This window comes from Callospermophilus lateralis, chromosome 4, assembly GCF_048772815.1.
Source record: "Callospermophilus lateralis isolate mCalLat2 chromosome 4, mCalLat2.hap1, whole genome shotgun sequence".
Lineage (NCBI taxonomy): Eukaryota > Metazoa > Chordata > Mammalia > Rodentia > Sciuridae > Callospermophilus > Callospermophilus lateralis.
Window position 1 is genome coordinate 94,849,259 of NC_135308.1, and position 27,249 is coordinate 94,876,507.

At 32.7% G+C, this 27,249-nt stretch overlaps 1 protein-coding gene and 1 pseudogene across 7 annotated transcripts in view; both read left to right on the forward strand.

The window, feature by feature from the left end:
* Ccdc91 (coiled-coil domain containing 91) overlaps positions 1-27,249 on the forward strand; it is a 321,339-nt gene that overhangs the window by 129,713 nt on the left and 164,377 nt on the right. For all 7 annotated transcript variants that reach the window (XM_076852739.1, XM_076852740.1, XM_076852737.1 and 4 more), the window contains one exon: positions 21,650-21,727. In XM_076852739.1, the coding sequence (XP_076708854.1) occupies positions 21,650-21,727 (78 nt within the window). The remainder of the gene's footprint in view (positions 1-21,649; positions 21,728-27,249) is intronic.
* On the forward strand, positions 26,785-26,889 carry LOC143398765 (U2 spliceosomal RNA; annotated as a pseudogene).

A 27,249-nucleotide genomic window follows, 5' to 3' on the forward strand; every position in this document is an offset into this window, starting at 1 on the left:
AAACATGGTAAATTATAAAGCAATGCTTTCCACTTCCTTAGTGATTGTCACATAAAAGTTTCATAGAATTTTCAGTAATGAGGCCTTAGAATTTGGGTAAAGTGCTTGTACTTAAAAGCAGTAAAGTTAAGACATAGCGAGAGAATAAAACTTTATTTTTCTATCCATAATGATGTTCCGTATATTTTATAGGAGAGGCATCACATTTTCCATATGCAAGTGAGAAACAGGAATTATTGTTTTTGTAAAGGAGTTCATCAGCTAAATAAACAGATGCCATTTTTGTAAACCTTCTTTTTCTTAAACATAGAATAAACACAGCCAGTCTCCCTTTTAGACTACTGAGCTACAGAATATCTTATCGAGAATAGATGCTAACCATAAAAAATATCAGTTGGTGACCTAAAGGTACAGGCAAATGATGAGCTTCAGACAGTGGAAAAGAAATGAGAAATGATGGTTTTTGGGGAAAATATGATCCATTTACTTCCCACTAGTATCATAAAATCTGTCTTTTGAAAACTAAAAGTGCATTTTTCATACCTGGACTCTGCATATGGTATTGAATGGAAAATAAAGAGGTCTTCCTGAAATAATACTGAAGAAAGCAAATTTAAATGTGAGTCAGTTGCTTGTTAATGAAAAAAAAAAAAGATTGGGTTCAGTGTTGGACTTCAAGGGCCAATAATTTTTATGAAAGTATTACTAAAGTAAGGTGTTTGGATTGGATTTTAAAATCTTTGTCCTTTGGTTGACTTTCTTTCGTTTTATTCATTTTAGAGTGCTTGTTTATAGTATTGTGGCATGCATTTTATTCCCACTAAATTTTTCCTTTTGTATCTTTGGCATAAAATGTGGACATAGAAGATCTAAAACCTAAAGATATATTCCATAAGCTAAACTATTTTTCCATATGCCATAAACTCTCTTGCATATACTTAAATGCATTGTATTTGATTTTCTATCTTTGGGTTGAATATATTTGGCACACTTTTTATTTAAATAGAAGCCAAATCAATAATGAGTGACTACCCCACAAAGTAGTGTATATAATGTAAATTATCAGATTATTAAGGACATTTTGCCTACACTGAGATGGGTGCTAATACATTTAGTAGAGTGCCTCAATGGGCACAATACACGGTGTTGCAGTCCCAAGGTTGCTCTTACAGAGCTTGTTTCAATTAAATGGCTTATAGGTACTTTGCTACTATTATTTCACATACTTTAAAGTTTTGCCCCTTTTAAAAATGAAATCAAAATCCCTTGGTCATGGGAGGAAGCCTTTTGAGAAGAGATTATTAATTATTGCAAATAAGGATAATAACATGAATTTTGGCCCACTCTTTTGTATTCTTTGAGGAAGAAAAGTGTATACTTACAGATCAGAATTTATGTTTTCATTTTCAATTAAATATTCAAGTCAAAGGATCTTTTAAAACTGTAATCTAGTAGTTTGTGAATTCATTAAAAAGATCAGGAAATATTCCAGGACAAAGATGATCAAACATAGATTTCCTCTCACATTTATTTCACCTTGGTCAAATCGAAACTGATATGTACTAAAGCTAAATACTACATTCTGAACCCTAAGACATGTTTAAATACTATCTTAACTCCCTGCTTGTGGTTTTTGAGTTGTCAGTAATCTCCAGGATGAATACTGTGGACTGGCTATTTGCTGCCAACACAGCTGTCCTTCTGACAGAGGTTCATATGAGGAAAAAAAGTCAGGTTGGGCTATAATTGCAGGACAAAAGAGAAGCAAAAGTATTGTGTTCTATGAAAATGGTGATTCTGTTGTACTTTTTTTGCCACAAGTCCTTTTGGAAAATCATTTTGAAAACATTGTGGAAATGTCACAGTTCTTGAAATATAATCTTCCCCAATTTTTAAGCCCAGGACATTATGGTGATGATAGTCATAACAAATTAGTCTATTTTTAGAAAGATTACTCTCTATGCAACAGTTCTTTACCCAGACCTAGAAAACAGTTCACCATTTTTCTGCAATTGTCTTAGCCCTTATTCAGGTAGGATCAAAGTTGCTAATGATGCTTAGTAGGAAATTTACAAGTACTTGATGAGTAAATAAATTGTGTGGATGTTGAAAGTAAAGTAGTAACAGAGAGTGAAGCCAGATTTGGTCCTTAATGTTGCTGTACTGACCAAAAAAAAAGATAAACTCGATTGATAAAAAGTACACATAGTAAGTAACATGATGTACACTAGCTTGAGTTAAGGTTAAAGTGTAGCTGAAGTTTCTTGGACACTTTAAGAATAACTTTTATTCTTAGTTTTTATAGATTACATTTTTAAGAAAAGATGCTGAAAGGCCTGAAGGGGATTCAGAAAAGAACATCCTAAATAACTAAAGGGCAGACATGATCTGAAAGTATAGAGAACTATATCTTGAATTTTTTTCAACTATTTTTAAAAACAATGTTCAAAATACTTTTTTATACATGCATATTATCTTTCAGAGGAATAAGTTAACAGATGAGAAAAAATTCTTAGAATATTTGTCTTAATTTTTGAATCAGGAAATGAGTTCAGTATTTTATGAAAGTCATTAAAGATTACATGTGTTTATGATTGATTATAGTGTAAAAGTTGACCAAGCTGGTTGGATGTCATTTTTCCTTTCTGAGTTTTTTAAGATGTAGTTTTCCTAGTTATTTTTCTTAATTGATCACCATATATTATGCATATTTCTGTGGCAGTCATCATATTTAATATATGGTGTTGATTTATTAACACTGACCAGATACCCAACAGCACTGTGACTGGTGCCTGAAGTAAGGTTATCTGACACAAGTATTTTGTCTGAAAGGCTCATCACAGCCTTCTTGGAATGCTTGGGTACCATTTTAAACAGTGAAATCACCAAAAATAAGCACACAGATTTAAAAAACACAATGCTAAAAAGACCATGAAAATGACTCTTGTTTTACAGTATGACAACTGGAACACAAAGGCAGTGTTACCTTGTTTACATTTATTGGGCAACTCAACTTTTTCACTACTAAGCATGTGTGAACAACACCAGAAGCACCTGGAGTGTTGATTTTCAGTTACAATTAAATTTGGCAAGAGGGTAAATTCATAAATAGGGAATTTGTGAATAATGCATATCCACTCTTTTTGGGAACTGATGACTTTATTGGTGTCTCATCTTTTACTTTTTACTTTTGTATCTATCATTTTGTATTTCTGGAGAACATTCTTCAGGCACTCTCATTTTTCATTATTTTATTTCTTGTACTGTTCATGATTGCCTTTATTGTAGCTTTAAATTTAAGAATCGTTAGGATTGTTTTTGAATGGTCTTTCCTTACCTCAGATTAGACTTTTATGACTTTCTAGTTTTCACACATTTATTTTTTCATGTTCTAATGATAATGTGAATTATAAATTTCCCAAAATATTTTTGTTTTGTAGTACATTTCTGTCCAAGACCTTTTCTATAATTACTTAGTTGTTACCATTTTTTTATTTTTTTGTTAATTATTACCAATCACAAAGTATCCCTCGTGGTTTATTTTGGTTTGTTTCTATATTTTAACAGTTCTGCACTTGTCCTTTATGTGGAGTTGAGATGATTTCTGGCATATTGTGTATGTGTGCATGTGCACATTTCTTAGGAGCCCAGTAGGGAAGGCATTTGAGTTGCATTAGTCTAATAGCCTGAGGAACTTGAGGTCTGTAGATAAGTCTTTTACTTGGAAGACTTGCTTTTCTACGTTTAGCATGTTTAGCAAGAGTCTAGCAAGAGTCGTGTCTATTGGCAGGGTTCTGTTCTTTATCGAACTGGATGGCCTCTGGCAATTTGAAGGACTGCTTTTTGAGGAAGGAACTGATTTTCTTTAAAGCAAATTTTAAAAAGCATTTAATATGAACTCTTTGTTTTCTGGGAATTATAAATAAGTAATACCTTTTCTCTAAAGAGTTCTCTTGGTTTAAAATCATCTATTTTTATTTCTTCACTATCTTTCCCTACCACATTCTTCTCATTTCCTTGCACCTTTTAATCATCAGAAGTCTTGGAAATCAGTAAACTAGTTTTGTTAGGATAGTGGGAAGAAAGGCAGGTGACTTCTGTATTAAAGTTGAGGACATTCTTCCTGTGCATTATATTGTAGAGCACACAAATTTTACACTTGTATTTAATCATGAGGATGCTTTTTTAAAAATAAAAAAAATTTAAAATGTTTTTCTGGACTTATGGTTTGGTTATTAAGAAATCCAATCAAATGGAGTGGCATCATATAAACAGCTTATAGGAAATTCAGCTTTTTGTACTGGCAAAAGTGAAACACTTGGTCCCCAAAGTAAACAATCCAGCATAGTAACAAACTCCCTCTCCAGATGGAACAAACATACCCATAGCTTCAGGAGAGAAATGCTAGGTATACCTGTATTCTTCCATCAGTCAGGCTGTTTCCCAGTGTCTCTTTTTTATATCCTTAGCATTTACCTATACAAAGGTGAGACTTTAATTACTTGCTCAGAGAAGATACTAAATATTCATTATTGTTCTATTCATCATTTAATTTTAGAAGTATTTATTCCAATATAAGACAAACCTTCCCCCATCTTTTATTTTTGTTTTAATTTACTTTTAAAGGTTATTTTAACTATTCTTACAATTCATTTGGTGGAAGGACAGCTTTTTCAGTACCAGTTCCTACACTGATGTGTAAACAGTGTTTGCCATCATGGCGTGTAGAGGAGTCAGAACTGTTTGTTCCTACAGGGAACCAAGAGAAGAAAAACCACAACTTTTTTCCCCCCCTTATACATAACAAGAGATATTTGCCAGAGGTTTTTATTTTCTCAGAAATGATGATTAGTTTACTATAATAAAGTAAATTTGAGCTACTTTGAGGGGTGGATTAAAAACAAAAAGCAGTTCCTCTTGCTTTTTTCTTACCCTTAATCCCCTTCCCAAGGAAACACAAACAGATCATTTTATCTAATTTCTTAGTAATAAATGGAAAAAATAAACAGTCAACTCCCAGTCACTAGGTCCCTAATTCAAAGAACAGGATACTCCCAGGGTGGAATTGGTTGGAATATTTTATTCTCGTCTAGCCTGCTTAGCTGTGAGCAGAAAACAATTAATAATTGATGACAGGGCAGGAAGAGAATCTGATTCATAGGTACACTAATCAGAATAATTGTTGGAATATTGGGAAAGCCCTATTATTCTGCTAAATGTGATTTTTAAAAGAGTGTTCCATAAGTTCTATTGGAACAAATAAGATTTACATGGTATATTATTATACATATTGGAAATTTTAGCATGGTTACAGTGTGGTGATTTTTGTAGTTGTGGTTACATTGTCTCTTAAAGAACTTTTCAAGACTTAATAATTCAACTTCAGAATTTTGTTTTAGGCTAACATTTGGCAGAGGGGTAGGCTTAGTCTACTAGTAACCAATTTATTTTTCTAAAATTCAAAGAGTTGTATTCATATTACTGATGAATTGTTTGTAGGATGCATGACTTTTTTTATGCCTAGAAATGGAGTGACATTTTGGGAAATGATTATAAACATGAAAGTAGATGAGAGACTAGGAAAGTTGTCCTTGTTTATGCTTTTACACTCACAGGTGGTTCAATGTTGGATGTCCTATCACAACATAACATAATATTCCCACTCCTAAAAGTAGAAAAAATAAAGTGGTGGTTCATTGCCAGAATGCTTGGTGGCAATTTTTTTTTCTAAACTAAAGTTTGTTAATTATTTTATTTTTGTATTTATATGGATCATTGCATGTAATTTTCAGCTTTTTACAGAGTTTCTCCTAACTAAAAATATCTTCCATTTATAGTGTATTTATTCAAAGCAATTGCTTCTATAAGAAAATCTTTGTTTCATTTGTGCTGTGTTTTATCAAGAGGTTATGCATAATACTTTTCCAGCATTATTGGTGTTTCAAGTTACAGAGCCTTTAGTAAAGCCTCCATGTCAAGTATCTTTCCTAGGTTAATTGTTCCCAAATGAAATGATTAATTTTACTATTTTTTTCAATTTGTGACACAATTTTGAAGATAATTGCTATTCTTTGGACATCTTTCTTTAATTCCAAGAATAAGGCAATATTATCCATAGTACTTCCACCAAATAAGAGCATACATTTGGTATGTTTCTGTTCTTGATGAGTATTTTGACTGTGGTCAAATTCATGCTAACATATACTATTAATTCATTTAAAATAGCAAACATTCCCTATTTTCTTATACATTCTTTACTAACATATTTCATAATATTTTATCAGAGAAATGAACCATAATTTTAAAAATCATCTCCTTTTATATATCTAGATTCTTTTAATTTTTTTTTACTATTTTAAAGTCCTATTCTCTTTTGAATTTCTTTCTTTTTTCTTCTTCTTCTTTTTTTTTTTTTTTTTTTGTGTGTGTGTTTGTGTGTGTTGCTTGAAACTGAATTCAGGGCCTTGTGCATGCTAGGCAAGCACTCTACCACTTGAACTATACACTCAGCCCTATCTCTGCATTTTCTTATGCAGAAAAACCTGTTTTGATTTATGGCTATTTTCAGCTACATTATTAGAAGAATTATTACTGAATTAGAGATGGAAATGTGTGCATAAAATTAAATTTGGATTCAGAAAAGTTTGGATTAAGTTACATTGTCAGTGCTTTCATTGGTATATTTAAGTTTCATTGGTATATTTAAATTACATTTTACAAGTTTTGTTGTTTGAACCTGGAAAAAACAATATCATTTTGAAATTTCAGTTGTATGTTGAATAGGTAGTTAATCTATAAGTCTGTAGTAGGGGCTTGGAATGCAAGAGTTAGATATGTGATGAGATGACGTCTCCATCAAAGTCAGTGTAAAAGAAAATTTGGAATCCTGAGAGGCAGCTGTCAACCATAAATTTGAGCCTAACTGGGGAGGCTTGGGTCTCACCTCACTCAACTTTGGGCATGTAGTTTATTCTTAATATATCTCAATTTCCTCATCTGTAAAATAAGGTTAAACACAGTATTTGTCTGTTAGGATAATTATGATGATTATATTAATATATGTACTATTTAGAGCTTTATTTCCTACATAGTAGGCGCTCTGTCACTTGCTCTTAAGTGTTTTGGTATTGAGACCCTTTAATGCTCTTATTGTGACTCTCAAAGAGCTTTTGTTTATGTGGTTATATCTCTTCATACTTATCATACTTTAATAATAAAAAACTTAAAAAAATTTAAAATATGCATTTAAAAAACTGTAATAAACCCATTACCTGATAAGTATCATTTTAAAAATGAAAGCAACTACATTTTTTTAAAATACAAGCAAATTGAATAAAGAGAATGGGATTGTTTATAATTTTTGTTAGGCTTATGGAAGACAGCTAGTTTATTCATTCTCTGGTGATATCATAGGTCATGCAACCTCTAGAAAAATCCACTGTATATTCAGGAGAGAACAGGAGTGAAAAGAACAGCATCTTAGTAATTTTATTTAAATGGTTTTGAGATTATAACCTCTCTGAAAGGGTTGCATTACACTTGGTACATTAGATTTCTAGTGCTATGGTAACAGCCTGCATTTCTTGTTTTATGACCCCTTCTGTCTTCCAAGGTAGGAATGGCTGAGTCTTTGTCATATTGCATCACTTTTACACTGACTCTTTGCCTCCCTCCCTCTTCGCATTCATGGACTCTAGTGATGACATTAGACTCACCAGAATGAACCAAGGTTATCTCCCCATTTTAACGTTATCTGATAAGCATCATTAATTCCATCTGCTACTTTAACCCCCTTTGCTGTGTACCCTGATGTATTCACAGGTTCCAGGAATCAGGATGTGGTAATCTTTAGGGAGGAGGCTGTTACTCATCCTGTTAATATTTAGGGTTTCTTTACCATACTTTGATAAGTGCACTTCTTTGAAGGTATTTCTTGTTGTTATTTATTAATTCTCATTGCCATTATTTCTGAAACTTGAGGCACCCCATGTTTAGAGAAAAGATGAGAAGGAATCAGTAAAAGGAGCCTGAGAATGAATGGCCAGTGGGCAGGAGAACTGAGAGTTTGTCATTCTGGCCAAGAAAAGACTATTTCAAAGAGGCAGTGGTTTACATGTGAAATAATGATGAGAGGTTACCTAAACTCAGGACTGAGAAATAACTATTTTGTAGACATATTAGGCAAAATAACATTCCCCTTAAGATGTCCACACCCCAATCTATAGAATCTGTGGATCTGTTATATGGCAAAAGATTCTTAATAGTTATGATTAGGTTTTGGGCTTTGAAGAGGAGAAAGAGTCTTTAATTTTCCTGGTGGATTCAGTCTAACAGGTAAATCAGACAGACAGAGGTGGAAAAACATTAGATGAATTTGATTCCCTCTGCTGGTTCTCAGATGCGGGTGCTGTGTGCAAGGAAGCAAATTTGCCAACATTTTGAATGAGCAAAGAATAGGATCCCTCTGCAGACAGGTATACAATCCTGCTAGCACCTTGATTTCATCTCAGTGAGACTTGTGTTGACTACTGACATAGAGAACTGTAAGATAATATTCTTTTGTTATTTTAAATCACTAAGGTTATAGTAGTTTGTTACGGCAGTGATTAAGCAATTGATATAGCCATTTATTATCTCAGTGGGCCACTTTGGTAGGGCTGGGGTTAAACCTTGTTGGAGTTTATTTAAAAGAATGAGAGGAATGGAAGTGGAGACATACTGAGTAGATACAATTCTTCAGTGGATGAGGGACCAGAGAGAATTTTTATTTTTATTTTTATTTTTTGCTAGAAAATATTATATAACATGATTGTGGGATTGATTTAGTTGAGTGTAAATTAAAGAGAAGCTCTGAGAAGAGAGCCAGGTTTTTGGTAGTTGAGGAGATGTAGGATCTAGTTGAAAAGTAAGGGTGTTGTCTTTATATGGAACACAGTTTTTTCACAATAATTGTAGAAAAGACTACATACATGGGTCCAGACATATATAGAGCAGTAGATAGACACATGTAAGAAGTCATCTTCTGTTTTATGAGACTGGAGAAAAGAGAATAGAAGAGTTACTGGAGATTTCAGAGTGAAGAAATTGTGAACCAGTAGGCTCCGATGTTTAAAAAACATCACTAGTACCTTGTAACTGAATTTGACATACTTATTTGTTTTTTTATTTGGCATAGGTGGAAAGTCCTACATAATCCTCTGAGGATACAGGCCCTGTAAACTTAAGGTGCTGAAGGGTGTAAAATACATATTTTGTGTAGTCAGGTTTGTGTGTGTGTGTGTGTGCATGTGTGTGTGTGTTGAAAGAGAGAGGGAGAGATGAGAGAGATTGAAAACCAGATTGAGAAAGAGATGAGAAGAGAGTTAGAAGTACATAGAGAGGAAATACACAGGTATGTGGACCTGTATCATGCACACAATATGCATATACATTCAAATGCATACATTCAACTCCCTTAATATCTCTATTTCTCAAATATAATGTATAACAATGTAACCTGTTTATATGTACATTTGCACAATGTCATATATAGACTCCTATCTGTATATAGAGGTGTGGGGTTGGGAGAGCTTGAGAGGAAGGGTACTGAGCCACACATACTCAACCTTTTCTTACCAACTGAAGGATTAAGCAATCATCTTGCTTTTTCTTTGTTGAAAGAGTAGGTGGAATAAGAGGCCAGCAGAATTACTGAATTTCCTTATCAGATAGAAAAATGACCTCAGGGAAATTCAACCCAGCAATTGAATTTCTTTACCAGTCCTTTCATTAATTATAAAATATGGAGGGAAAAATATGCCCTTCTCATCTTTATGGTCTTTACTAGTTGTATAATTATGTAACTAAACAATTTACTGATTTAATAGTAGTTTTTTAAAATAATAAATGTACTTAGGGAGTTGTTATCTTACTTTATAAAACAAATTATCTAGAAATATGTGTTATTTAACTTTTTGGTGCATTGAAGATTTTATTGTCCTTTCAAAGCTGAACCTCTATTTTTTCATAGACATTATGCATTATTCTAACATTAATTTCAGAAAAATTGACATGACTTTTCTGAGTGATATAATTCTTTTGCTATCTTGTTAGCTACTTTTGTCATAGTAGGAGAGAACAAAAAGTAGGTTAGCATCTGAAGGCTATGATCTATATTTTATGCAACAATTTCTTCTGGTATTATTTATATTTATTTATTTATTTTTTAGTTTTCGGTGGACACGTCTTTATTTTTATTTTTATGTGGTGCTGAGGATCGAACAGCGCCCCATGCATGCCAGGCGAGCGCGCTACCGCTTGAGCCACATCCTCAGCCCTCTTATGGTATTTTAATTTCATATTTAAAATAATTCTTAATTTTATACTTTCAAACTAATAGATATTTCAAAAGTAGGAAAAAAATGCAGTGTGAAATTTTAGGGCCATAATTATAGTCATAGGTTAAAATTATATCAAGAAGGTAATATTTATGTAAGAATTGAATTTAGTTAGCTGTAAATATATATATATATATATATATAAAAGAATATGTATATAAAAAATATATATAAAAGTATATATATATAAGAATATACCTAATTTAGTGTTAATACAACCACATACTAATTACTGGACCACTTTTAAGGAAAATAGTCAATTTTGGCAATTTTTTGTCAATAGATATATTTAACTGTTTTTTTTTTTTAGTATTATGGAACTCTGGAATAGTATGTATAGTAAAAATATCATGTTTGTGGTTATATATAGAACAAAAACTTTTTCTGAGGCATTAGACTTTCTCCCTATTTCTATGAATTGTTTTTCTCATTTGAAAAAATTCATATGTGTAATATGTTTATTTGTATTCCATATCAGTCTTTATTGTTACATATGGTTTTATTCTGAGACAAAAACTTAAGTTAAAATCTCTTTGCTTTATCAACAGTTTTTGTCAAAAGGGAAAGAAAGATGATAATGAGGAACACAAGTATTTACTGATCGGTTACAGTGTATAAGGCACTATGCTGTCTGCTTTGTATGCATTAGTTATTTAAATTTTATAATAAACCTGTAAGTTTATTGTCTCTTTTTACCAATGAGGATATTAAAGCTTAGTTTTTGACATAATTCAGATCTTTCTTCTAGGCCAATTATCCTTCTATCATTTTCTTCCTCAGTAAATACTTAAAAAGCATTGGTTGTTTATATTCACTACTTAATGTCATTCGGGTGCCAATAGAAAAGGTACCTGCCCACATAATGAACTGAGAGGAAGCTGAGATTATTGTTTTATCCCTCAAGATGTGAACACTTTATCTTAAGCCATGGTATCTGAAATCTTATGAGAGAATTTGTTTCATTGAGTTAGGTTATTAAGATGGATACTTGGTGTTTTAGTATCTTAAAGGTTAATAATTTATTTTCAAAATGACAGTATATTTACATGGTTCAATATCTTAAGTACAGAAGGTAATATGATACAGTCTTCTTCTCACAGTTTCTGCTTCCTGGTTTCTGTCCCTGCTGTACAGTCAATGCTGTCAGTTTCTTATATATCCTTCCATGGATATTTTAGGTATATACACGTATACTGTTTATATTTATGTGTATGTATTAATTTTTCTTCTTTTTAAATACAAAGGTATCATGTACTCTTTTAGTTAAGAACATAAATAACAAGAAAAAAAAGAACATATATCAGTATAGTAGTAAGAGCTTCTCCTTAATCATCTATTGTAACCAAATACAAGAGGTTCTCTCCTTGGTGAATGTTAAACCAGTAAGTATGACCAGAAGATAAGAAAATGAAAAAGAATTTCTTAACATCAATGAGTAAGGTTGCACCAGAATTTTCTGCAAAGGGATGTTCTCCTTGTGGAAGAGAAGCACAGAGATTTTATTCAGGGAGCTTATACATATCATAGAGGCAGGCCTTTTAGGAAATGACTTTGTTTAGGATGTATGTTTCTGAGTGTGCTCAGTTCAGGGTCATTGTTCAAGAAGGAAAGACTGACAGGATTCTGGACATGCTCAACTCAGGGTCTTAAGAGCACATGTTACAATGGTTAAATGGAGGACAGAAAGATTTTTTTGGTATGCTCAGTTCAATTTTATAATGAGCCAAATTTAGGATCCTAAAAGAAAAGTTAGAATGGCTTTATGACCTTTGCTGGTTCTTCCTAAATTTCACCAAAAAGTTTTAGCTGAAACAAAAGGAAAAGACATTTTGAAATTGGGTTTATGTTGGAGTTTGCCCTTGAATGTTTCTGTTTTGCTTTTGCATCTAACACTCATTTAGTGAGTTTCCTAAAATGAACATTTAAGTGGTTTTTAACTTTTCACTACATTTACCTACACATTCTTATGTATTTAGATGTTGTTACTAAGTATGAAACTGTAGGGTTTGTGTAAGTATTTAATCATTCATCATGTATAGTTATTGCAGTCTGAGATTTAAGCACAGATAATATTTGTTTTAAAAAATAATTTATCAGAATTGTAAGAAAACATAGTCACTTGTAAAATACTTGCTATGAAAAACAACATTCACAGATCCTTTCCCCACTCATTCTTTTTCTGTTACCCCAACATCAACTACCTTCAAATATTAAATTAGTATTTCTGTCTCAGTTTCTAAATTATATACTTCAGTATATTTAAAGTAACATACTTTTTATAGTATTTGTACTCCTTGGTTTTTCAGATTTTGTAAATCGTACTTCTAATCCACATTTGATGCCCTTTTGTTCTCTAGTACAATTGTATCATAAATTTGGTTAGATCAGTATTCAAGTGTAATTTTTATGTAAATGCTATTGTCATCTGAATGACATCACATATTATGATTTTTTCCCTTCCTGAACAACTTTTTGTTTATCTTGAATTTATTGTTGTCTGTGCTTCTTACTCATTATGATTTTTTCTATGAAAAGTTTTTCTGTTAATTTTTGTTATGATCTTACATATGTTTAATCTTAAGTTATTAGAACTTAATTAAGACATCTGTCTCCCACAGATGACCTTATGTTTGACTCATTTGGAAATTTGGAGTATGTCAACTGTCCTAGAAGTACACTTATACACTTCTAGGGTCTTTACTAATAACTAGTTATTTTAATTTGCCTTGCTTCCCCAGATTTGTTTTTCTGATTGGGAAGCCTATTATGAGCTTTGTTCTTAAGACAACTCTGACTTTTAGGAGTGTTTCCCACATAAAAATGATGTTTCGTTTAAGATTATTTTATTTTGGACCTTAAGTTAATTCCCCTTATTTCCTATAAGACAAATAATATTGTACACATTAAGGTAAATGTATGAGTTAGATATCTTTTATTGGTGGTCCTTTTTAATAGTCAGTAGAACTAGAGGTGAGAAGTCTTGGACTTATATATGTCCATTGGGGAGCTATCTCAAACATCTCTTCAGTTCTAAAAAATGAAAGATTCAAAGAAAAACAACAATTAAAAAGCTCTTAGAAATTCAAATATAATAATAAGGGATCTGTGAATGCTGTTTTTTGTAACAAGTATTTTACAACTTGCTATTTAGTTCTGGGGAATTTCTTGAATTTTGATGAATTGTTCTGTTTTGTTGTTTCTCTTTGCTTTGTAACAACTATTGTATGGTTCCTGTATCTATTGAAATGCTTGTCTTATTGTATCTAGTTTTCATGTTTTATTCCTATCTCAGTTTTTGGCTGATTTTTTTAATCCCTTTTTTCGTAGTTGATGTTTTCATGTAATTGTTTTGAATTTCTAAGAGATTTTTTTTATTATTGTTGTTCTTTGAATCTTTTCATTTTATACTATTTGTTCTTGTTTTGTGAATGTCCTATTTTCTGTGAATTCCATGAAGTTAAGGTTATTTTTCAATCCTCCATAATCTGTTTTTTCCAAGATATTTTTTTTCTTTTCTGGTATTGTCTTCTAATATTTGTCATCCATCTAAGGACTTTTTAAATGGCTGGTAGTTCATAGATATCTCTTATTAATGAGTTTTAGGCATAAGCAGTTTTGATTGGAAGTTCCATATTACAGATGAGGCATGGTATAGTATAGGATTAACTGTAGGGCTTTTTGATAAGAAAAACAAGAACTACTTTCCAGTGTTTTAGTTGCACTCTGCATGGCAGCAACAGTAAATGATTTGTGTATGTTTTGCTGTCTATTTTAAAGATCTGGTATTATTGCTAGTATTAAGATCCATATTAAATTTCCAGAATTCCATTTAGGAGAGAGAACTCAAATAAATAGTAATTATTATTTTTAACACTTAAGAAGAAATTTGATAGAGGCTATGCAATAGTCTCATCAGGAAAAACATTTTATATTAACATACTAGTTCTTCTGGGCACACATGGGACAGAGTAAATGTGAAAGCACTTGAGGTCTAAAGGAAGAAGTTCATTCAAAGAAAGGTGATGGAAAAGTACCCTATTAGATACCTGAGGTGGCCATAACAAATTATCATCTACTTGGTGGATTAAAATAAAATAAATATGTTGTCTCAAAGTTGTAAGGGTCAGAATTCGTGTTGTCAGGGACACACTTGTTCAGAGTTTGCATGGAAGAATCTTTTCTTGCCTTTTCTAGGTTTTCATATACAACACTTCTTGGCTTTGGGCAGTATTACTCCATTTTCTGTCTTCATTTTCACATGGCCTTCTTCCCTATGTCTCAAATCACCTTCTCTTTTCTCTTATAAGGAAATTAGTCATTGGATTTGGGGCCAGCCTTAAATCCTTAGTTCGTTGATCCTTAATTATATTTGCAAAAGATTACATTCATAGGTACCAGGGATTAGGACTTGAACAAATCTTTTTAGGGACATAACACAACCCACTACAGTCTTATCCTGATACCCCCAAATTTTATTCATCATTGTGTAAAATTCATTCATTCAGTCTCAACTTCCTTGGAAATTTCAATCCACTAAAACATCAGTGGTAAGTCTAAAAATCTCATCTAAATACCACCATCTCAAAAGCTCCAAATGTCATCATCTAAACCATCTAACCCAGGTGTGGGTGAGACTCTGGGTACAGGCAGTCCTGGGGTATATTTCCTTTCTGTCAATAGACCTGTGAAACCAGAAAAGAAGTCATTTGCTTCCAGAATACAATGGTGGTATAGGCATCAGATTCCCATCTGAAAGGGGGAAATCACCAGTGCTGAAAAAGTTCAGAAGCCAGTATGGTAAATTCCATTAGGTCTCAAAGGCTTGAGAATAATCCTCTGTGATTTTATGTGTTGCACTTGTGGCTCCAACGTGGGGAGCATCTGGATGTGTGCCTCCAGCTCAGTTGATGTATGGGCCTGCACTCCAGTTGCCTTCTGTGCCCAGGGTTATGACTTTATTACCTTTTGCACTTGGAGCTCTGTTTTCCTCTGTGACTGTGACTGCTGGCTTCTGCCTTATATCCATGACTTGAGTTTCTGCCTCTGGACCTGTGTCCCTGGTCTGTGCTCCTATAGCTCTACTTTCAGAGTCATTGTTCCACTCTCTTGAAGGTTAGCATGTATTTACAGTTTTGCTGCTTGTCAGCTTATCTCCTGTTTGTAGAATCCCAGAAACCTGATGGTCTCCCTTATTTCTTTTCTTCCCCTTCAGCCCAAGATTTTTTGTATTTCCAATAGTATAACATTCTCAAAACTATGTGGATGTCCTATGTACACTAAGGGGCTTAATGCTGTTAGACCATTGGTTCTCTACAAATCCATTGGTCCAACTCTGTATCTATTCCTAGCTTTTTATACATGGTTTCTTGGACCCATGAGCCATTTACCTAATTTTTTTAGTAACAGTTCATCCAGTCACACTCCTGATTTTCTTCTAAGGCATGCTTTTATAATAGTGAATTTCCCAATTCTAGCTTATTTTGTAATATGAATAGACTAGGAACAACCAAATCATTAAGTGCTAGTTCCTTTTTGTTTAACACTTAACTTCCTTAATGCATTTCTTTCCTCTTGCATTTTACTAAAAGCAGCAAGAAGAAACTGGTGTGTGCACCTTGAACCCTTTGCTTAGAAATCGCAGCTAAATATGGACATTTATCACTTTTAAGTTCTATTTTCCATCTAATAGTAGAATGCAACTCAGCCAAATTTCTATTCCTTTGTAGCAAAGTTCACTTTTCTTCCAGTTTCCAAAGACATGGCCCTCATTTCTGTCTGCAGTCTCACCAGAAGCACCCTAATGTTCATACTTCTACCAGTATTCTTTTCATTATGGTTTATTTACACTTTCAAATGACAGATGCTCAGGGTTAGTGATGTAGCTCAGTGGTAGAACATTTACCCAGCATGCATCAAGTCCTGGGTTCAATCCCCAGCACCAGTTCCCCTCTTTCCAAAATATAAGGTCAAGTAACAGTGCTTTTTCTACCATGTTCTTCACTTCCTCTTAAGCCCCCATCCGTATTACCTTTAATGCCCATATTTCTACTAACCATCTTCAAAGCAATCTATGCTTTTCTTACTTGTATCTGAGCATTCTTTCAGTCTTTACCTATAACATAATTCCAGAGTCATTTTCATTTTTTTAAGGTACTTGTTATAGCATCATCCTTCTTCTTAGTACCAAAATCTATATTATTTTCCTAAGCTTTTGATAAAAATTTTCCAAAACTTGGTGACTTTAATAGTATAAATTTATGTATGAATGTCAGAATTCTTAAGTCCATATGGTAGCAGTGCCATGTCTAATCAAACTCTGGAGAACAGCCTTAAAATAGGAAATAGTCATAAAACTTATATAAGCATTTGAGAGGTTTATATCCACAATGATTAGGATAATGTTTATAGATTTAGTGTACATATAAGGTCTTTTCTTTATCATTGTTGTTTCTTTATCATTGTTATCATTGGCTGGAAATTGTTCCTTGCTACACTGATGCCCACACCTGGAACCACAGAGTGGGGAGGGTTGTTGTAATTGTCCTAAATACAAGTATGTGAAGCTTTTTTTAGATTCAAAATGTTGTCTACACTTCCCTCCATCCCTCCCTCTTTTCCTTTTTTCCCTTCCTCCTCCTTTTTCTCTTCCCTCTCCCACCTTGTTTCCTTCATTATTTTTGACCTTCTTTTTCTTCCTCCTTACCTCACTTCCATTTCTTTCTTCCCTGCTTGGCTTGAGTTAATCTTGAGCATCTATTTCTCAAGGTAACCAGCCTTTTAAGATCTTAACAAAGCTGAAGATAAATAATAATCTAATCTGGTGCTGAGTTGAGTTTCTTTTCTTTTTTCCTGTTGAAGCAAATAATAATAATGTGATATTGAAGTAGCAATAGAAATATAGCCAATCAAATCAACAAATTAGCCATCATCAGCTAGGATTTTCTAAGAGGCTAAGTTTCTCAAGCTGTGCAGGATTTGGCCTTTGTTAACAGCATGTAACTGGTAAGGGAGATGTTATGCTAATGGAGAAATGACAATGACAACAATAATTGCATTGTTGTAAACACATCTTCTCTTATAAATTCCACATGAGTAGTTGTTTTCATCTTCAGAATGATGAATTTGGTGACTAGCTTATAAATTCCTCATTTGCTAACTTATTAATTCCTTTCCTAAAAGTTTTGGTTTGGACATGGCTATGAGGTTGTCATGTCTTTCTTTTGTAAATTAGCACATAGAAATATCAGTTACTTCTTTGCTAATACAAGCAGATGATAGGGGTTTTTGCATACCCCATCTTTTATCTGTTAGGAAAATTCCAGGAAGAGTTTGCTTTATTATCTTGTTTTTGATTGAGAGGATTCAGCACAGCTGATAGTTTGTATTTATTAGCTGATGAAATTTACGCAGTGTGTTAAGGCAGCCATTAGTGGGATAGGGCCAGAGATTGATGTTAATCCTTCATGATTTAGCATATGGTAAGCTAAAAGGACAATCTTAATAAGCATGTGTTTCACTACTAGGGATGGTTTACTAGGCAAACATGTTTTATTTCAACTTGTAGTATTATGTGATACCTTTAGACTGATTCTGATATCCCTATGTCATTTTTTTCTCCATTTAGTATTTGACTAAAAATAATTAATCTGTGAGACCAATTGGGGAAGAATTTGAAGTGTTATGTGCTGTTTTTGTTGGAGTATATAAAGAAACTGAGAAATCAGATAGAATGGGAAGATAAAGAGTAAACACTTATTCAGTGGGAAAACTTCTGTTGCATAAGACTGTGAGAATTTTGCTTTCTTTAGGAATCAACTAGGCTTCTTGCAACTCTTAGATGTTAGGATTAATGAAAAATGAAGAGGTGTTGTTTTGTTGTCTTTCTTCTGTTTTGATAGTATGGTCTAAACAAATCTTTATTGTACTATTTTGGCATTTATAAATAGACTACAAAGTGTGCTAGATTCTTCAGATTGTGGTAGAGAAGAATTTTATACTATGTCTCAGTCAGAACTTTTCAGTGCATTAGTTGGATGTTAGCCTACTATCTTTATTTTGATTTTTGATCCACAGATTTCCTTTTGGATAATCTGGAGGTGTTTATGCCTGCCTTTTCCAATGTAGTTGATTAGTTGTTATGAAAGGGATGCAGTCTTGTGGCTTCAGAGAAAGTAGTGGTGAAGTCTGTATTGAAAAACCATTTTCAATCAGATGATATTAGCTAATTATGTTCTGGTAGGCTATTTATAGACTGGCTCATGGCCAAAGAATTTGGAAACTAACATCATTTGTCTTTTAGCAGGTGGAATGTAATGCTTGATTTATCCATGGAGTTTCTTTCTTTTCTCTTTTTCCCTTTTTAAAGATTTATAATAATTTATTCCAAACATATTAATCAAATGTTGGATTTTAAAACCATCTACGTGGCAAAGAATTCTATTTGCTAAGCATGGATTAATTTATTAGAGTTGATTAGTATGGGTTCAGTGTGGCTTGGCAATGGCCAACAATGATAGAATTTGAATTAAAAAATATTTATTAATTTGTGCCATAGCTTCAGGTCTTTTATAAATAAATCTTGAGTCAGGTATCTGAATCATACCAATAAAAAGTTTGCTAATTTATCCTTTTTCTGGAAAGTACATGGTTCCTTGTTTACATAGCTATTCAACAGATACTTTCTGATTACTAATCACGTCCAGTCACATTAAGAATATGAGATATTTAATAATTTGGAAAATAAAGGAGTTGGGATCAAATGGTTGTGTGTAGTGGAGGGTTGGTTGGAATGTGCTTTGAAAAGCACCTATTTTGCAGCATTTTTGTCAGACCAAAATTTCTGCTTGGCTGTAAAGAATTGATGAAAGACTATTTTAGGTTTTACCAAGAATGACCAATTGTGTCTTAGTTTCTTCAGAAGGTATGATATGTGACATAAGTCTCTGTATTATTGAATTTAATTCAGAAAGCAAACCTGTTAATAAGATTGGGAATACATTCAAACAGTTCATTTTTTAACATGATTTTTTTGGGGGGGTAGGGGCAGTACTAGGTATATAATTCAGTTCCTTGTACATGCTAGGCAAGCATTCTACCACTGAGCTACATGGTTAGCCTAGAATATTTTTAAATAAACACTGAGATGACTATCAGGAGATGTGATTTAGACTTTTCCCTGCCTATCACTTAACTCATTGACCTTGAACAAATTTCTTGATCTTTTCAAGCCTCACTTTTCTCAATAATAAAATAAATGTATTGGGATATATATCTTTGACATCTATTTTTGTTTAAAAATTCTGCAGTTTTATTTAAGGCAAGAGCATTTTCCTAAGTCTTCCCTTTCTATTGATGCTCTGGGATTTGACATTTTGAAAGAAAGCTATCATTGTGGTTAAATTTGGTTTTGACTACATTGAAGATAGGTTGTAAATTTTTGACTTTATTTTCTTGAATAAAAATTTCAGACTATGTATATGTAGTATTTGGTTATTCCTATATTTTTCTTTTGGTAACTGGGCAGCCTGATATTAACTTTGAAGTAAGCAGAGCAGAGTTGATTGATCTAATTGTAGCATACTCTATCCTAGACTAGCCTAAAGAAAGTTGGAAGGTTGTCTTAGAAATAATTTAATCCAACTCTCTTACTTAACAGGTAAAGAAATATGACCAAAAAATGTTTGCTAATTTATATGTATAACAAATCAGAAAAAGAACATTAACTATAATCTTTATTTGTTCACCCACCCAGCATGTATATGAACCTAAATTCAAAATCATCTTCCACATGTTTTAATATTCTTATTTTGATTTAAAGTAGCTCTGTCTCTCTTTGATGAAGAATAAAATTAGTTTCTCATTTCTCACATATGTTTGGCCTTCAAATCCTACCTATTCTATTTTCTTTGTTCAGTCCTTATTTATTGAGCTGACACTATAAATAAGGCACCCTGATATATATATATTCAATATCAAGTAAAACTTTACCTTCTCTAACTAAACATGTGTCAGACTTTGAAATATTTCTGATATCTGTCTTTTTCTCGTCTTATCAAGAGCCATAGTATTAGAGTACTATCATTTTCTCTCCTAATATAGTGTATGTGTGTGTGAGGGGGTGGTGGTGTAGGCGGTGATAAGTTAATGCAAAACATTTAGTAATGATAGTTTCTATGAAAAAAAAAATAAAGTACAATTTGTGGATAATGATGAATGTTTATTATTTTACATAAAATTTCTGATTTGTCTGAAAGTTTAAAAGGATTGTCTTGGCTACTTTACTGGAAAGATAATGGAATTTCAGCAACAAGAGAGCATTGTAATAATCCTGGTAAAGAATGCTCATGGTGCAACTAGAGAAGTAGCAGTGAAGATCTTACAAAGTGCTCAGACACTGGGTCATCTGATGGTTATAATATGTTTAAATAAATTAATTAAGGGAACAAATATTTGTAAAGGGTTTATAACAATGCCATATTATTAAAGAGTTTCTTAAGGAATTTAAAATGAAAATCAAGACAATAAGATTTGGGGGCTGGGGATGTGGCTCAAGCGGTAGCACGCTCGCCTGGCATGCTTATGGAGCAGGTTCAATCCTCAGAATCACATACAAACAAAGATTCTCTCTCTCTCTCTCTCTCTCTCTCTCTCTCTCTCTCTCTAAAAAAAAAAAGACAACAAGATTTTATAAAGAATTGTAACACATGGTTTGTGAGAGACAAAGAAGAGAAATTAGAAATGATTTCAAGATTTTTTTGTCTGAGCATGGGAAGATTTATAGAGGAAAACCAGGATTTTGACTTTGAACTTCTTAACTTTCAGATTCTTTTTAGATACCCATGTAATTAGGTTAGTAGAGAAATAAATTTGGCAGTCAGCCATGACAGAGTTTGGGAATATATTGTAAGGAGTTACAGATAAATATTATTTAAGGTAATAGAATTAAGATTAATTAGTGTTTTAAAAAGAGGTCTGATCACCAGGGAACGCCTACATTTAGAAGTTGGCATAATTTGTGCAACTTACCAGGAGAAACACTATTACCTGTTTTATTTAACCTCCCAGCACAGTTTTCTGGTTTTCTGTTTTCAGTTATTTGCTTTCAATTCCTCATGGCCTTGTGTTTCCCAGTACTCTTAAGTAGAACTTTTATTTCCTTTGCAGCGTTAGAACTCTACAAACTGCCTGATCATTCACAGAAGCAAAAGTCAAGGGTTTTATAATTATTTTGAAAACAAAAGAGAAGAACAAAGCATGATTTTTTTTTCTTTCAGGAAAAACATAAACAAGAACTGGAAGACATGAGAAAAGCTGGTCATGAAGCCCTTAGCATTATTGTGGATGAATATAAGGTAGAGGTTTTAGAATTTCTTTGTTTATTCTTTTAAACTTGAAAAAGTTCAGTAAAAATTTTACACACATAAATCATGCAAGTATACAAAAATTGTACACTTATTGTAAAGCATATTTTGGTATCTCATTCCTTTCAGTTGATCAATCAGTGTCCATTGCAACATACTTGGTGGATTACAAGATAATGCTAGATATTGCACTGTATTGGTGAAACTTAGTCTATTTGAAAATATGATATCAGCAGGTGAAGAAATCTGAATACAAAATACTGTAGAATTCATTTCTATGTTATCTATTTTGTCTCTGTGGAACAAAATGAGGAAAAGAAAGTGGCAAAGGAGGAGACTGGATATAATGAAGGTATAAAGTAGATCAGTAGAAAAATGAGAATAAGAGGGAAGGAGGAAGCAAGGGATCAGGATAGAAATATGGAATGAATTTAACAATAGCGTGATATAATCATATATAAAGTACTAAAAAGAATTTAACCTGTATATACATGTAGAAAATACTGATCTAAAATAAATAAATAAGGGAATGAAAGGAAGATCAATAGAGGAGAGGAGAAAGAACAACAAGAGAGGGGAGGGAAGGGAAGTTGGGGAATGGGGATTGAAATCAAATTCCTTATATGTATTATTTTGTCAGATGAACCTAAATACTATGGATAATTGTAATGCTTTAAGTAAACATTTTAAAAACCCAGTACCAGTACAACCAATTCTAGAAACAAGAAAATCTTAATTTTAATTAAAAACAAAACATAACAACAGATGCCAATCTTCAGCTAATACTGATGTTAGAATTATCTGAAAAGAATTTTAAGGTTCTGACAAGGATGGCATCCTTCGTAAAAAAAATGTTTTAACAAGAAATTATGTACATCACAACAGAAATGGAAAAACAAAAATCTCAGAAATCTTTAGCAAAATAATAGATTATCTAAAGAAGCATCAAATGGAAATTTTAGAAGTAGAAAATGCAATTAACAGAATTTTTAAAAATCTGGGATGGTTTAACAGCAGGTTGTAGAATAACCAAAAGAAAAGAATGTGTGAATTTGAAAATAAAGAATAGAAATCCCTAACTTGAAAATGAGAACAGAAAAAATCTGAAAACAAATGAGTAGGGATTTATGAATCTGTGGGATTACAAGAAATGTTCTAAAATATTTTTTCATTAAATGAGTCCTGAAAGAAGAGGGTGGAGTTTGAAAAAAAAAATTAGTTACAGTAGCTGAAAATTCCCCAAATTTGGCAAAATATATAATACTATATATTCAAGATACCAAGTGAATTCCAAATATGTTAACAAAAACAAAAGAGCAAAGAAAAGATCTTTGCTAAGGTACATTGTGATGGTTTAATTAACTATGTCAACTTGACTGGGCCAGGTTGCTCAGCTATTTTGTCACTTCTGGGATGGGGATGTTTCCACAAGGGTGTTTTCTGGGGGGATAAGATTACTATTTAACTCTGTGGACTCAGAGTAAAGCAGATTGTCTTCCATGATGTGGATTGGCAGCATTCAATTATTTGAAGATCAAAGATCAGTTTTGCCCAAGCAAACAAGTGTCTGCCAACAGACTAACTTGAACTGCATCATTAGCTCTTCCTTAGGTCTGCATCCTGTTATCCTTTTGACTTCAACTAGAACATCTGTCCATCTTTGCAAATTTTGAACTTGTTAGACTCCATAATTGCATAAGCCAATTCCTTAAAAACAGACCTCTATCTTTGTACATATCCTATTGATTCTGTTTCTCTGGAGACTCTGAGTAATACATCAGAGCCAGACTTCCCCGAACTAAATAGAAATCAGTCTTGTAAAAGAGAGAATAAATTTACATTTTTACCAATGGGAGAAAAGCAATTAGAAAAATGGTGGAGTTTTCACCAGAAGAAATGGAAGAACTATCAATTATTGGGGGTGCGGGGGAAGAAAACTGTTAACCCAGAATTCTATATATGGTGAAAATATACTAAAGGAATAAGTAGTCGTTGTGGGGAGTCAACATATTCTCAGATGAAGGAAAACAGAATTTATCACAGCAGACATACCTTTAAAAAATGGCTAAAGGAAATTGTTGCAACAAAAAGGAAATGATGAAGGAATCCTGGAACATAAAAGAACAAAGGGAAAAGGAAAAACATGGGTAAACATAATAGACTTTCCTTTTGAGTTTTCTAAATTATGTTTGTTACAACAGACCTTCTAACAGTATCTGATGTAGTTCTATAATCTTGGAGCCCTTTGAATGTAGTTCAGACTTGAATTTCAGAGATTTTTATTTATTATGTAGTAGAAATGCTTTTCTCCATATATTATGAATATCCAAGCATCTGAAGTAATGCCTAGCAGTGATCAGTACAAAATAAAATTTAATTAAAAGCCAACCTGAATGACATACAATAGTAACTGGTAGAATTTGGGAAGGAAAGGAATAGAATAGATAAAGGAACTCTGGATTCCATCAGGGAATGCCTTATACACACATTGAAATGACACATTAAACCCCATTAATATGTACAGTTCATATATATTAATAAAAATAATATACATTTTAAAAATGAAAATAATTTAGTTATTGATTTTTTTAAATATGGGCATTTATAGTTACAAATTTACTCCTGAACTATACTATATTTCATCCTGTAATTTGTGCTGTTATATTGGTTCCATTTTTATTCATGTTAAATATTTTCTAATGTTCCTTGCAATTTCTTTGCTGACCCATTAGTTCTTTAGAAATATGTTTTTTAATTTCCACAGAAATTTCCTCAATTTCTGGCTATGATTGATTTCTACTTTAATTTCATTGTGGTTGGAGAACTTATTTTTGGTAACTTCAGTTATTTAAAATTTAGTGAGGATCATTTTATGGGCTAGTTTATGATCTATCCTGTGGAATTTCCATGTGCACTTCAGAAGAATGAATATTCTACTACTGCTGGGTTTAGTGAGGTATTCTCTCTATGTCTCTAGGTGGAGTCGGTTTATAGTGCTGTTTCAGTCTCCTATATGCCATTGATAATTTACCTAGTTTTTCTGTCCTTTATTCAACATGGGGTATTTAAATGTCTGAGTATTATTATTATTGAATTATTTGTTTCCTTTCAATTTCATTAGTTTTTGCTTCATGTGCTTATTTTGGAAATGTTCTAATTATACGTTTGCATTTATATGTCTTCATTATAGTTTGACATTTTTGTTATGATGTTTTTTAATCTAATAAGTTGTTTTGTTATACTTTTTTTTCTTATAATAGTAAAGCCACTTTATCTCTCTTTTGGTTGCTATTTGTATGGTATATGTTCCCCATATTGTTACTTTGAATCCATTTATGTCTTTGAATATAAAGTTTATCTTTTGCACAAATTTTATGTGTGTATGTATAGTTTTATGCACTTTCTTTTTAAATAAGTAAGAGACAAAAGAAGAAGAAAGGTCTAGTTATGTTGTCATTTAAAATTACTTTCATAATTAACTTTTTTTGGTTCCCCTCCCCTTTTTTTCCTTTTTTGTGGTACTGGGGATTGAACCCATGTGTGCTCTACTACTGAGCAATATCCCCAGTCCTTTTTAATTTTATTTTGAGACAGGGTCTCTTGCTGAGTTGCTGAGGCGGGCCTAAAACTGTGATCCTCCTGGCTCAGCCTCACAAGTAGCAGGGATAACAGGATTCACCACTGCACCCAGTGGCCTGCTTTATTTTTGCATGTGGAATGGTCTGGTGTTGCTTGCATTAGTCTGAAGAGTATTTGAAGACTCTCTTAAACACATTTTTTCCCCCTCTTTACCTGATTTTCCTGCTTAGTTTCTAACTTTTTTTTTGTATTTTTTTTTACACCATGCTATTATCTTCTATCATCTATAAAATAATTGATCTATTGTTTTTGATTGTGCCCTGGAGCATACATTGCTCCATATTCTGATCCAGTTGCAATCATCCCCCATGGCAAGGGCAGTTTGTACCCAGTATTTGAGGCTTTCTGTAAGTCTTCCTTATTAGAGAACTGCAATATGTGTGTAGGTGCCAGAAGACTAAGATGGTTATTCGCTTATTCTTGATTTCCTCACCCTTATCTAACTTTTAGAAGTGGAGCTATAATTAAGGAGAAAGAGGACGAGTACTGCATCTGTCATATGGCTGCTGTTGAAATTCCAGAAGTCCTACCTCCCTCTTCTTATGTCTTTTAATCCAAATTAAAGTAGTAGTTACTTTGTGTATATATATATGTGTGTGTGTGTGTGTGTGTGTGTGTATAAAACCTTCATTTAAAAATGACTATACTGGGGATAATGAAGATCTTGAGTTAGGACATTATTTGTACTTTTACTGTATCCATACTAGTTAAAGATTTGTGTACATCCTTTTCTCATATAAGAGATCCTCAGCCATTGAATTTATTTATTTATTTATTTATTTGGTGGAGAGGATACCAGGGATTGAACTCAGGGGAATTCGACCCCTGAGCCACATCCCCAGCCCTATTTTGTATTTTATTTAGAGACAGGGTTTTACTGAGTTGCTTAGCACCTCACTTTTTCAGACTCAGACTTTGAACTTGAAATCCTCATGCCTCAGCCTCCCAAACTCCTGGGATTATAGGCATGCATGTGCCACTGTGTCTGGCTAACCATCAGATCTTTACTGATGACTTTTCTATTTTTTTTAAAGTATGGGACTTTTTAAAAATAATTTTTATTTTTTAAAAGTAAATTGTGCATTACAAACAAAACAAAACAAAACAAACAAACAAACAAACAAAAAAACAGAGACACAAGCAAAGAACAAAGTCATCCAGTCACAAGAAGCTTAGTTGGACGTGTCCTTGTGTGCATATATACACAATATCCCATTTTGTGTGATTGATATTGTGGTGTATATCATGCTTTTCCACACATCATGAATATTCACCAATTCAAAATCCTGAAGCTACATGAGTATTTTTTGATAACCAAGAATACACTACACCAGCTCAATCTGTTATCACTTCTGGGGACAAAAATTTCACTGAAGACATAAATGGCAACAGGCCTCTAGATAGACATAATTGCTTCTTGGCCTTTTGGCTAAGATCAAATGTAGTATATGTTCTTATCAGTATGGGTCTTTTTAAATGAATAATTTCCCAGATTATAAATTTTATTACATTTTGTGATTTTTGTCTCAGAAAATTTCCACAACTTCCAAATATTAATTAAAACCTTAATAATCAAAGTGCCATTCTTATTTTATACACATAATCAGATACATGCAGAAAAACCCTAAAGTTCCAGGTCATTTTTTGTTAGCATATCATGTGTGCCTAACACCATTCACATGAAACACCAGTTTTTAAGCTTCCAAATGATGTGATCAGCAATTTCTCACTTAAAAATAGAAGCAAGCTGTGTTTTTTTTAATTCTTTTTTTTTTATTGGTTGTTCAAAACATTACAAAGCTCATGACATATCATCTTGACTTAATCTTTTCACGAGGAATTGAAAATTTGGGTTCGCCTTGCATTAGCCTTGT